Here is a 13,242-nt window from a genome sequence, read left to right as displayed (position 1 = left end):
GCGGGTGGGCGGTGAGTGGGTGAGCGGGTGAGTGGGTGAGCGGGTGGGCGGGTGGGCAGGTGCCCGGGTGAGCGGGTGAGCAGTGAGTGGGTGAGCAGGTGAGCGGTGAGTGGGTGAGCGGGTGACCGGGTGAGCGGGTGACCGGGTGAGCGGGTGGGCGGGTAGGCAGGTGACCGGGTGAGCAGGTGAGTGGGTGGGCAGGTGGGCAGTGAGTGGGTGAGTGGGTGGGTAGGTGACCAGGTTGAGCTGGTGACTGGGTGAGCAGGTGGGCGGGTGAGCGGGTGAGCAAGTGAACAGGGCAGTGCAGGGGGGAGGCCGGGATTAGGGAGGAGTAAGTGTTTTACCCTCTGAGGACAGGGCGCTTCGGCTGGGAGCCTTGTTGGTGATTCGGTGTCAGAATCCCATCTGTGCAGGCTCGTACAAAGGGAGTGATCCACCCCAGCGACTGTCACCTGAGGCGGGGAGGGGGCAGCCTGGGACCCTCCCGAGCAGACGGAGCAGACAGAGCAGGGGGAGGTGGAGGGAGGTTGCCGTGATCCCTGCTCCGCGCTGAGAGCAGGGGTCCTCGTTGGAGACGCCTCGTCCGGGTCACTGTTGACCCCACTGTGGGCAGGTCCCTGTTTGATGCGGTGTTCTTCACACCCTTGCCACAGAGCTGGGTTTTTTCTCTTTTTTTTTTATTGTGATACACACGGAACAAAATTTACCCTCTTAACTGTTTTAAAGAGAACCATTCAGTAGCATTTGGGTCATTCACAGTGCTATGAGGGCACCACCCCATCGAGTTCCAGAGCTTTTCATCAGCCCGCAAGGACACCCCGCCAGCCGCCCCTTCCCATCCCTCCTCCTCCTCCCCCTGCCCCTGGCAACCGCCAGTCAGCCCTCTGTCTCTATGGTTTTGCCTATTCCGGACACTTCATATAAATGGATTCCTATAGTACGTGGCTGTGGCTTTTTAAAAATATCTCATTTTAAGATTTCTCTTCCCAATTAAAAACTGGGCAAAGGATCTAAACAGACACCTCATCCAAGAAGATACACAGATGATTAAAAAGCCTATGAAAAGGGACTCCATGTCCTACAAGTCCCTAACGAGAGAATTACCACCACAAGGAGACACGACTGCACGCCTATCAGAGGGGCTAAGATCCCGAACACCGACCACACCCACCGCTGGCGCGGACGTGGAGCAGCTCACCCGCCGCCGTGGGAACGCACAATGGCGCAGCGACCTCGCAAGACAGTGGGGAGGTTCCTTACAAAACCAAACGCGCTCCCACAATATGATCCAGCAGTCACACTCCTTGGTGTCCACTCAAAGGAGCTTAAGAGTTACTTCCACACAAAAATCTGCACACGGATGTTTATAGTAGCCTTATTCATAATCACTAAAACTTGGAAGCAACCAAGATGCCTTTCAGTAGGTGATGGGTAAATCAACTTGTCCATCCAGACAGCGGAATATTGTTCAGTGGTTAAGAGACTGAGAGCACTAGCCAGTCACTAAAAGACATGGAAGAATCTTAAATATATGTCACTCGGTGAAAAAAGCCCATCTGAAAAGGCTGCAGTGTGATTCCAACTGCATGGCATTCTGGAAAAGGCAGAGCTATGGGGACAGCTGGGGTTGGGGAGGGGGGAGAGGGGAGCACAGAGGATATTCAGGGCAGTGAGACCCTCTGTGTGAGGCTGTAGTGGTGGATACCTGTCATCACCACACGTTCATCCAAACCCAGGGAGGGTGCAACACCAAGAGGTAACTGTGGACTTTAGTTACAGAATAAATAATGTATCAGTGTTGGCTCATCAGTTGTAACACGCATCCCACAGGAATGCAAGGTGTCACTAAGAGGGAACTGGGGGGTGCAGAGGAGTGGGAGGGAGGGGATGAGAGGCATAGGGGCTGGAGGGACTTCCTTTCCACCAGATCCCCAGGTGGTCTGGTCAGAGGACCACCCAAGAATATAAAATAAAGCTTTGCAATTAAAATGGTCCCTTGAGGGGTAAACCAGCAGCATTTGACGAATTGGAAAATCAGATTCTAAACCTGGCTCCACTCATTACAAAATGGGTGGTCCTGAGAAAGTCCCCCACCTCTCCGAGAACCACAGTGAATCCTCCTCGATTCCTGGAAGGTTCCAGAGAAACAGCCAGCCCCGTCACTTCTGCAGTCGGTGGGACACTGGCAACAGCATGAGGATCACTAACAAGCCGCAGTGTCCCCGACTCTGCAGGGTCTAGTTCCAGAAGTCCCAGGTCCCGGGAAATCCTTGGCCCCAAGCGCACCGGGACAATCAGTGCTTGTGTGCTCGTGATGTAGGAAAGCGGTGAGGGTTCGAAGCCGACGGCCAAGAAAGAATTCTTGAGACTTCTTCAGTGCAAAAAGTGGTTTTATTAAAGCTCGGGGACAGGACCTGTGGGCAGAAAGAGCAGCACCGGGGTCGTGAGTGGTGGCCCATTATATACTTTCAAGTTGGGAGGGGGTTAGAGAGAGCAAAAGTCCTTAAGGAATTTTGGAAGCAAAGTTTGCAGGACCTTGAGGGGCTAGCTACTGTTGGGAAAAGGTCATTTACTACCGTCTAATAAAACCTGAGTCATGAGATCCTTCAAATGTCTGTCAGTGGGCCACATGCCTGGGGGATGATTGCCAACAGGGATCTTGGGGGGTAGAGATGAAGGAAGTTTCCAAAGGAATTTTTATATGTTAAAGTAGACTTACAGGGTCCTGGAGGGTCGGGCTAAGATTGCCTTTGCCCTTAGCAAAGTGTCCACATCCAAGCAGTTGTGTCCCTAAAGGAAGGTCACGCTGCCTTTTCCAAGGACTTGTCAATGGGCTGTAAGTAGTAAGGAAATTTAATAATTTTTCTTCTGCCTTTGTTCCCACATCACTAGGGATGGAGTTTTTTTGGAATAGCATTGTTGGGGATCCGGAGCCCACGAAGGAATTCTTGAGATGTCTTCGGTGCAAAAAGGTGACTTCATTAAAGCAGGGGGACAGGACCCCTGGGCAGAAATAGCTGCCCATCCTGGGATTTTGAGGAGCAAGGATTACATACTTTGGGGTTGGGGGGAAATCAAGACAAAGGGAAGTTCCAAAAGGACTCTGATCTGCTAAAGAAGACTCACAGGATCCTGGGGGCCTGGCTGTGGTCAAGCTGAAGATGTTTTTCCCTCTCGTGAGGCATTAACATTAAGAGCAAAATTAAATGTGTTTTGAATGTAATGAGTCAGGAAAGCGGAGTTTGAAGGAGGTCTGGAAATGAAATTTCCTGCCTGTGGTTTGACTCACGCCTGTCTGTCTCTAAATCTACCCCAAGGACATTTGTTCCAGTGTGACAGGGCTGGACTCTACCTCCCCTAGACTCCTCCAGGGAGGGAGAAGATGGTCCGGGCTGATGGGGAAGCTTTGCAAACAAAGCCGAGAAGCCTTTCCAGCAGGGGCTCAGCCCCCAGGGCTGTGTTTGTCTCCCTCCCTTGAAATTCAGAGTTGAACTTGAGCTCTCCAGCAAAGCAGGATGGATCAGGAGGCTGACGGAGTTTTCAGGGGGAAAAGCCCAGAGTCTTACAGCCTCATGCCATTGCTCTGACCCTCGGGGGTGACTCAGAGCACTTGATTTTCACCTTGGAGATCTTCATTTTCCAGGTTGAGGTATTATAAACCAAGTCATCGAAGAGGAGATTATTCACTAACGTAGTTCAACTTTTAAAAAAACTAGTCCAGAGAAAAGAGGTCTTTGTCCTTTTAAGAAAGCAGTATTTGGTATTTCCAAGTTTCTGGTGGATGCTGAGCTGGGGCGACCGTGGGTCTCTGGAAGGCCAGCCTGTCCTCGAATTCCCCCGGCCTCCCGAGTCCAGAGCGTGCCGACGCGACGTAACGGATGAGCAGCCAGCTCGGAAGGAACGGTCAGAAGCTGGGCAGAGACCTCGGGCCTGGCACCAGCCCCTCCTGGAAGAACTGCAGGGGACCTCCAAGGTCTGTCCTGTTAGAAGACAGACAGGCAGCGATGAACCAGCTGCAAGGGCTTTGGGGTGAACGTGGCTGCAGATGGGGGAGGGCAGCGAGACTCACCTCTCAGGGGCACTGAAGCCTCTGGGGGCAGGGATTCCCCACTCAGACCCATGGGGCAGCTTTTAAAACCTGGACATTTGGCCTTGACCCTGGGGCGGCAGGGCCAGGCACCATTAGTTCCAGAAACTTCCCACGTGATTCCATGGTGCGGTCACTGGACAACCACCACGTGAGGTGACACCTGGTCCTCAAGGAACCCACCAGTGGGGCTCGTCGAAGGGAAGGCAGGCTCTGGGGAGGGCTTCTCCTCAAGCGTGAGTGACCAGAAAGAAAGGAAGCCCAGGAGGGCTACTTCAAATGACGGGACTCAAAGCAGAGGCAAAATTCTACTCTAAACCAGTGGTTCTCAGCTCTGCTGTGCACGAGCATCTCCTGGGGGCTCGTTACAATAAGGACTGCTGGGCCTGGGCCCAGATCCCCGCTCCCGCCGCTCTGGGGCGGGGCTGAGAGCCTGCGTCCCTAAATTGCTCCCAGGAGCCCCTGCGGCTCCAGGGACCTGACTCGGAGACCCGAGAACCACTGCCCTAAACGAAGATCAAGCTCACAGGCTCTCAGCTGGGCTGAGCCCAGGGCCAGCACGTGAAAGAGCTGGGTTGGCATCATCCAGAGCCAGTTCTGATGAACACAGGGATGCTGGCAGGGGGACAGGGCATGGGTCCCAGTGTGGACTCGAAGGCGTGCCTCACTGAGATGGGATGCAGAGGCTCCGGCTGTAAGACTTCCACCTTGAATAAGCACCAGCAAAACCACCAGATGGGGTACTAGGCCCCCCGTCCGCGGAGTTCCCCTTTCAGACGACGCAGGGCGACCTCACTAACGAGCTGCCTGAGTGACCCGGCCTCCGCTCTCCTGAACACTGATTCTACGTGCAGCCTTTGAGTTAGCCAATAGTGAACAACCCCGCAAAACCCCAGACGCCCCACCTTTGGACCCTAATAAAGGGAGAGCCCATCCCCTGTGACCTTGCCGCGTGGCCCTGGGCATGCTGCGTTCCCTCCAGGACTCGTGAGTGATAAACCTTGTCCCTCAAAGTGCCCTGATGGTGTCCAGCCAGAGCCACGGGGCGGGGGGGACCCCTCTGTCTGCAGCCCCGAGGATCGACTTCTTCTGTCCCCCCAAGCTCAGAACCCCTCACTAGGCTGAAGCCAAAAGATTCTCTTCTTGACCAAACTGAGGACAGGTCCCGCTGAGCCTTCTCCTCGACAGGCTGCCTCTAGGTGTTGGGCCAGGTTCTAGGTCTGCCTAAGCCCCTCTGAGCAAAGCCTCCTGCTCAGTCCCCGCCCCCCTCCATATCTGAGGAAGGTCCTCGTCCCCCGCCCGTGGCGTCTCGGTCCTTGGCTGCCGCTAGCTGGAACCCAGTCCCCTGCTGTGGCCTGTGGCTGCTCAGGGCTGGAAGAGCCGCGTCTTGGCTGGGTTTGGAGTGGGGTCCGGCTCTCTCCTACATCGTAGTAGCACCGAAGAGTCTGTCTCTGGGCTTGGACTCAAGTCGGCTCTGTTTCTCTTGGGCCCACCCACGTGAGGCATGTCTGGCAGCCGCCTGCTTCCTCGGGGAGCACCCCACACCGCCCACGGCCCCCTGGGCGGGCAGAGGCAGACCTGGCTGTGCAGTGCTCACACTGACCCGCCCTGTTCCCAGCCTGGACAGCTTGCAATCCACACATTTCCGTGGCCTGTTGGGGCCTCATCCCTGGGGTTAGCTGTGCAGAGAGCCCCAAAGCTAGAAAAGGCCCCCTGGCTCCACGGTGCAGGGCCTTGCTGCGACTTTTGGAAACCTCGCAGGCCCGAGACATCTCTCTGGCCACACTGTCCTCCCCACGAAGGAAGAAGAGTGCCCGGAGCCGGGCGGGCAGGGCTTGGCCCTCCCTTTCTGCCCAGCGCCGGGGCAAGGTCGTGCCTGGGCAGCAAGACAAAGGCTGACTGTCCTCCCCGCCCCCTCTGCTGGGACCTCGGCATGAGGACGTGTCAGGGCGTGTGGGGCGGCGAGGGCTGACCCAGATGGCCGGCCTCCTGCTGTGGGCAAGCGTCCCCAGCCGGGGGGGATCGTCCTGCAACTGTGCATAGTGATGGGTCATGTCTGTGGGGCACCTGCCTTTCGAGTTAGCTGGGCGGGGAGCACGTGCTCCCTGGGGACCGTAAGCAGAGGCTGAGCTCTCAGGGCAGTGGTCTTTGACTGTCAGGGCAAAGGAAGTGCGGGAATGGCGTGCCCAGCTGGTGGCCCTGGTGGGGAGGGTTGCAGTCAGCCTCCCATTGCTCTGCTCCGAGGGCACTAGCCAGTCCGGAAGCTTCACACGGCACCCTGGCCATTTCCAAAGGGCCCGCTGTTCCTGCTGCAACGTGGGCAGTGTGTCCATATCGAAAGCTGGTTGAGCCACCTAGAAAATGGGTCGTCCTGTGTCTTCTCTGCTCAGGTAGGACCTCAGGTGTGACCCGCCAGGAAGCTCCGGGTCACCCGTGAGTCCCTCCTTCACAGCAGGCACAGCACCCACCCTGGAGCCCTAGGGTGGTGGTTCGAGGGTGCGGGGGCAGCTCCCTGAGCCCCCTGTACATGCACGATTTCAGCAGGAGACAGTCGATCCTTTGTGTCTCGGGGACACACAGACCCCGGGGAAGCACAATCATAGAGGAAGCTGGACCATCTAGACCTGGATCTAGCATTTCAAACAAGGGATGGGGCTTCAAGGAAAGAAGGGCGCCGCCAACCCAACACTGGGTTGGATGAGGTTAAACAGACCTCCTTTCTGCAGGACTTCTCAGAGCCTTTGTTCCCTCAGTAATATTTGCAGAAGGCCTGCGACGGCCCAGAGACTGTGCCACGTGCTGCAGGGGAGTGCCCATCCAGAGGGCTGGGCGATGGGAACTTTCTGTCTCCATGACTTCGAAGGTTCTGGGCACCGCACACGAGTTCCTTCCCTGACGACTAATGATGTAAACTACCTGTTCATGTGCTTATTGGCCATTTGTGTGTCTTTCTTGGAGAAAAGTCGATCTTTGTCCTTTACCCATTTCTAATTATATTGTTTGTATTTTTATTCTCGTATTATGAGTTACATATGTATTCTGAGTGCAAGTCCCTTATCAGATAGAAGATGTGAAAATATTGGCTCCCATTCTGTGCGTGGTCTTCTCACTTTCGAGTGCCCTTTGAAGCCCCCCAATTTTTAATTTCCATGTTGCCTCATTTATCCATTATTTTCTTTGATCTCATGCTTTTGGTGTCCTCTCTAAGAAACCACTGCTTCCTTCAAGGTTATGGAGATCTACTCCTATGTCTTACTCGAAGGGTTTTATAGTTGTAGCTCTTACAGTTTTAGTTAATTTTTGTAGATGGTGTGAGGTAGGGGTGCGTGTGGCAGTCCACTTGTCCCAGCATCATCTCTTGGAAAGGCTGCTGCCTCCCCCGCTGGACCGTCCTGGCACCCCTGTCTGACACCAGCTGCCCATGCGGTGTGCGGTGATTCCTGGGCCCTCTGTTCTAGTCCCTGAATCTGGACGTCCATCCCTGGGCCAGAAGCCCTCCTTCTGGATTACTGTGGTTTTGTAGGAAGCGTTATGCTTGGGAAGCGCGAGTCCTCCAACCTTGTTCTTCTTCAAGATTGCTTTGGCTCTTCTTGGTCCCTCACATTTCCCTGTGATAGGGAGGACCAGCGTTCCCATTTCTGCAAGAAAGGTAGCTGGGATTTTGACAGGGATTTTCCTGAATCTAGATCGATTACAGATCAGTTTGAGGAGAATTGTCATCTTAACAAGATTAAGTCTTCGAGCTGTGAACAAGGGATGCCTTTTCATCCACCCAAGTATTTCATTTCTTTCAGTGACGTTTTGTGGTCTTCAGCTTATAAGTCTTGCACTTCCTTTTAAAATTTAATCCTAAGTATTTTATTCTTTCTGACGCTCTTGTAAATGGAATTGTAAGCAGAATTGTTTTGATGTTATTGTAAATGGAAATTGTTTTCTGAGTTTCATTATTGGGTTGCAGTGAATATTATAGTGGGGTAAGTCAGGATGCGTGTTATGATGTCTCTGAACCTCTAAAGGGAAAATAAAAGATGTATAATAACCAAGGTAATGAGAGGAGATGAAATAATAAAAACTATATAATCCAGAAGAAGGGTGAGAAAGGAGAATATCAAGCACTCAATATGACAATAGACATAAATCCCAATGTAGTAGGGGATTACAGGAACTGAACGTGGACTGAATGCTCCAGTTCAAAGGCAAAGATTGTTCAACTGAGTTTAGAAAATATTACGGCCCGGGACACCTGGGGTGAAGCGTCTGCCTTCAGCTCAGGTCATGATCCCAGAGTCCTGGGATCAAGCCCCGAATCGGGCTCCCTGCTCAGCGGAGAGTCTATCCTCCCTCTCCCTCTGCCTCTCCCCTTGTTCATGCTCACCTGCTCTCGCTGTCTCTCAAACAAATAAATAAAATGTTTAAGAAAATAATAATAAAATAAAAAATATTACAGTCCAAGAGCCTCCCCCCTGTGGCGGGCCACGGAGGCTTGCTCGTTTGCTGCCCCACCACTGGTCACTCAGGTCCCCAGGAGAAGGTTCTAGAAGTCCCAGGTGCCGAGGAGACCTGCAGAAGTTCCATGGCAGTTGGAGCCCCTCCAGGAAAAGGAGCCATTTCCTTTCTGGTCTGGAAAAGAGCTGCCCATCCGTTGGCCCTGCCTACGACTGGAGCAGCATCTGCTCAGCTGGTGAGCCTTTCTCTGTGTGAGGGGAGCTCCTTTGGAGCTCTGCCCATACCCCAGGGGTGTGCGATGTCTTCCCCGGGACCCTTCAACCTGACCCTGCTCTCGTCTCATCTGGCCTCCCCCCATCCCACCACCTGCAGGCCACCTGGCTGCGACCATCTCCTGCCTTCCCTTCTCCCCTGGGCCCATCTCTGCCTTGCCCAGCCGTTAGCCTCCTGGTCACAACTCACACAAGCACACACCACCGCCGCTGTGTGGCCCTTGCCCCACGGCGACAGAGGTCCAGCCAGGGCAGATAGCCAGGACCCCCTTGTCCCTCCCTGCCCCCAGCCCACACCCAGCGGAAGAGCGAACACTCGCGAGGAACCTCGTCTCCTTGCTTGGTCAGGACAGAGGTTGCGAGCGGCTCCAGAGACGGGTGGGGAGTGAGCCCCCCGCACACGGTGCTGCGTCAGGGTCTCCGTGCGCCGGCCGGAGGACCGTGCTGTAAGGAAGAGCCACGATGACCATCACACCGGATGTCAGGTTGGAGTATTTAGAGGGACTGGCTTCCCTCATTCTGAAGTTCAAGCCAGACAAGTGGAGCAAGTTGATCGGGGCCGAGGAGAACATGGCCTTATTCACCGAATTCTTTGAGAAGCCAGACGTCCTGGTTCTGGTGTTGACGCTCAGCCCCGCCGGCATGATCATACCCTGCCTGGGCTTCCCCGCCTCCCTCAAGTCCAAAGGGGTTTACTTCATCAAGAAGGGACGGGAGAACATCAGCAAGGATACCTACAAGGACCGCCTCATCTACGGGGACATAAGTCCTGCGCCCGTGGAACAGCTGATCGCCGTCGTGGAGGAGGTGGGTGCCCGGGGTGGGGGAGGCTGCGCCGGGGGGACAATCTCTGTTTCTCGTGCTTTTGGTGAATGGCCTAGAGCCCGGCTGCCCAGAGAGTGGCCCACGGGGCAGCAGCGTCAGCCTCCCTGGGAGCCGGTCAGAAATGCAGGAGCCCAGGCCCTGCCCACCCTGGTGTGGGGACACATCTGCATTCTGACCAGACCTCCAGGCGGTGCTGTGCACCCAAGGGCTGAGAGGCCCCAGCCAGCACCTCATCCTCTCTTGGTGTCGTGGGACCTCGGGATGCACCGGGCATGGCCCCTGCCCACAGCGTCAGAGGGTGTGGGCCACTTGAGTCCCAGTAGATGGGTTTCCCAGTTCTGAGACTTTGTGTGAAGAAAGAGAAAGAACAGGGTGCAGTTTGGTGCATCTCCCCACTGTCCTACCTTGTTGCCAGTGTCACCCCAGGCAGGGGCGGCAGGTGCGGCAGGTGCGGCAGGTGCGGCCCGCTCTGGGCAGCCACACCAGCCAGAGTCCGAGTGACCTAGCTTTCTGGCCGTTGCTGTCCTCATGCGTGAGATGGGGACTTAATTCCCTGCCTTGTGCAAACTTGGAGCACAGGAGCCCCTCCTCCAGGACTCAGGCCAGCCTCCCCTCCCATCGGGAAGAGGAGCCTGGCAGGCCTGCAGCGGGAATGCTGGGGCATCTGCGTGAGTCTGCTCGGGCTGCCGTGACAAGGGATCACAGTCCTGGGGGCTGGAGTTCCCAGATCCAGGCGTGGGCAGGACCCGTTCCTTCTGTAGCCTTTCCCCTGGGCTTGTAGACGCTGTCACCTCCCCGTGTCCTCACTTGGTTGTCCCTCTGTGTCTGTCTGTGTCCACATCTCTTCTTATAAGGACACCAGTCACATGCGATTTGGGCCCACCCATGGGACTTCATTTTAACTTAGTCACCTCTTGAAAAGCTCATCTCCAAAGACAGCCACACCCAGAGGTGCTGGGGTTGGGGCTTCCGCATGCAACACGGGGGGACCCGGCTCAGCCCCTGACAGCTCTCCAAGGCCGCACGGGCCATCTGCTTTCAGCAAACAGCGTGAGCCCCCTTCTCAGAGATGGCTTTGCTGCTAGGCCATCATCCTGCGTCTGTGCCCCTCCACTGGCCACGCCTCATTCTGGCATGGACTCGGTTCCCCTGGGTGGGTTCCAGGAACCGAGGGCTCCCCATTCCTCCTGGGAGCCGCCGGGTCGGAGGAGGCCTGGGCACATGTGCAGAGCCGTTCCCTTCCAGGTGCTCTACTCCCTGTTAAACCAAAGTGAAAACTTGAGTGGATGGCCCCGGGTGGTCTCGGAAGACATCGTGAAGCAAGTCCACAAGCTGAAGAATGAGATGTTCGTGATGGGGGGCAAGATCAAAGGGAAGACCCTGCTGCCCATCCCAGAGCACCTGGGGAGTCTGGATGGCACGCTGGAGTCCATGGAGAGGTAGGTGGCCCAGCCTGGGCACCTGGCCGGCTGGAGGAGTCGCTGACCTGTGACCCCCAGCACACTGAGCCCCACTGGGAGTCATCCATGAAGCCCCAAGCACATGCCTGTGTGACCCCAATAAGGACGGCTGGGAAGAGCCACCTTGAACATGGGTTTTATTCCACACTTGGCCTTCCTTAGCTGGGAGATTTGGGCACTTCTCCTGCCTCCCCACAGTGGTTGCGAGGAGCTTGGGACATGGGGTGAGATGGGGCGCTGCTGGTGGTTGCTTGGGAGGTTGTCCCGAGGGCCATGGGGGAGGGATGATTCCTGCCCAGAAGGGGCGGAGCTGGTAGAACCCCATCCCTGCGGCTGGGAGAGCATCTTGCCTGACCTTCTGCTCTGCAGGATCCCCCCTTCTCTGGACAACTCACTCCTGCATGCCATCGAAACCATCATCATCGACTGGTCCCACCAGATCCGGGACGTGCTGAGCAAAGACTCGGCCCAGCCCCTGCTGGATGGGCTACACCCCCTGCCCCGAGTTGAGTTTGAGTTCTGGGATGCCCGGCTGATGAATCTCAAGTGCATCCATGAGCAGGTGACAGCTCCTCTCCACAGTGGTGAGCGGGCCTCCGTGGCTCCGCAGCCAGAGGGCCCACGTGCTGGCCAGGCCGATTCGTGACCCGTCCACCCCTCTGTGCGGACCCCCAGGGCCCCCGAGGGGACCCGGATAACCTGCACAAAGTCCTGGGCTCCAGCGGCTGCGGGGTCAGGTGCCTTTTGTGTAGGGTCTCCGAGCCTCTCTGGAGCTTCCCCGAGCTTCCTGTTCTCTGTTTCTCAGCTGAATAGGCCCAAAGTGAACAAAATAGTTGAGATCCTGGAAAAAGCCAAGAGCTGCTACTGCCCAGCCCTGCAAAATGTGTACACGGACGTCATGGAGGGTGAGCTGAGGAAGGGGCACTGCCCTTGGCGGGGGCCGCGGCACCTGCCCACATGCACCTTCCTCTGGGGAAGGTCCTGGGTCTTGAGGGAGCAGGTGTCCACGAGCACGGAGCCGCCGGTCCCCATCTCTGACCGTCGGGGCTGCGAGCGCTTGCTCTCCTTCCGTGCAGGGCTGAAGGAGGCCAGCGACATCGTTCTGTATCTGAAGCCTCTGCGGGTCCTGCTGGAGGAGATGGAGCAGGCCGACTTCACGATGGTGTGTCAGCCCGAGAGAGGCCACTCTTAGGGGCTGGTCTGCTGTGTTAGGGGCGTGGGGGCTGTGGGCTTCTTGGCCGGGAGGGGCTGCGTGGTCCTGGGGAGCGCCTCTTCCTTCCCCTCTGGGGTGCCCTCCCCGGACCGTGTGAAGCAGAGGGCGGAGGGGTAGCACACCCGCCCATCTCCCTGCAGCTCCCGACCTTCATTGCGAAGGTGCTCTATACCATGTGCTTCATCTGGGCCACGTCCGAGCACTACAACACGCCCTCCAGGCTCATCGTCATCCTGCAGGAGTTTTGCAACCAAATCATCGAGATGGTAACCTGGCCCCACCACGCCGCCCTCTGCCTCCCGACTGGGGCCTCTCCCTGCCTGCTCGGCTTCCCCCCTGCCCGTGTATCTGGGCAGTTTTTGTTTTTTTTTTTAAGATTTATTTTATTTGTTTGGGGGAAAGAGGAGAGAGTGGGAGAGAGAGAGAGCGCACATGTGCTTGTGAGCTGAGGGGAGAAGCAGAGGGAGAGAAATCCCAAGCAGACTCCCTGCAGAGCACGGAGCCCGATAGGGGACTCGATCCCAGGACTCCGAGATCTTCAAGAGTCGGACGCTTACCCGGCGACGCCACCCTGGGCAGTTTAAAAACAGGCAAAGATGTTGGCACTGGGGTTTACAGGCCCGAGGCTGAGCTTGGGCCCTCTTGGTGGCCACCCACAGTTCTCCGGAGACTGGGCAGTGTCAGCCCAAGCAGCCCCACAGCGAGAGGGAGGAGGAAAAAAATGGGGCTGCCCGCCGAGTCCCAGGACCCCAGGACTCGGCCAGGGCCGTGGGGTTTATCTGCTCCTACACCGACCTGCCTCCTGTCTCCCTCAACGCAGACTCCCTGTCTTCCTTCCTTTTCACAAGCACTCCTTAGCCGGCCGCGAGCGTTTTTGTTCGGGCCTCCCGCATGGGTTAAAATCATGCTTGCTGCCCGGAAGGGCGCTGCGGTCCAGGC

General features: G+C 56.5%; 1 protein-coding gene across 1 annotated transcript in view; it reads left to right on the top strand.

Moving 5' to 3' along the window:
• DNAH17 (dynein axonemal heavy chain 17) overlaps window positions 1-13,242 on the top strand; it is a 118,885-nt gene that overhangs the window by 14,122 nt on the left and 91,521 nt on the right. The window contains exons 4-10 of the mRNA XM_078066204.1: window positions 2,893-8,768; window positions 9,154-9,612; window positions 10,876-11,069; window positions 11,460-11,652; window positions 11,896-11,995; window positions 12,167-12,252; window positions 12,444-12,569. Coding sequence (XP_077922330.1) covers window positions 9,268-9,612; window positions 10,876-11,069; window positions 11,460-11,652; window positions 11,896-11,995; window positions 12,167-12,252; window positions 12,444-12,569 — 1,044 coding nt within the window. The 5' untranslated portion in view covers window positions 2,893-8,768; window positions 9,154-9,267. The remainder of the gene's footprint in view (window positions 1-2,892; window positions 8,769-9,153; window positions 9,613-10,875; window positions 11,070-11,459; window positions 11,653-11,895; window positions 11,996-12,166; window positions 12,253-12,443; window positions 12,570-13,242) is intronic.

Source organism: Halichoerus grypus, chromosome 2 (assembly GCF_964656455.1).
Source record: "Halichoerus grypus chromosome 2, mHalGry1.hap1.1, whole genome shotgun sequence".
NCBI lineage: Eukaryota > Metazoa > Chordata > Mammalia > Carnivora > Phocidae > Halichoerus > Halichoerus grypus.
This window is presented reverse-complemented; position numbering and strand designations above follow the sequence as displayed.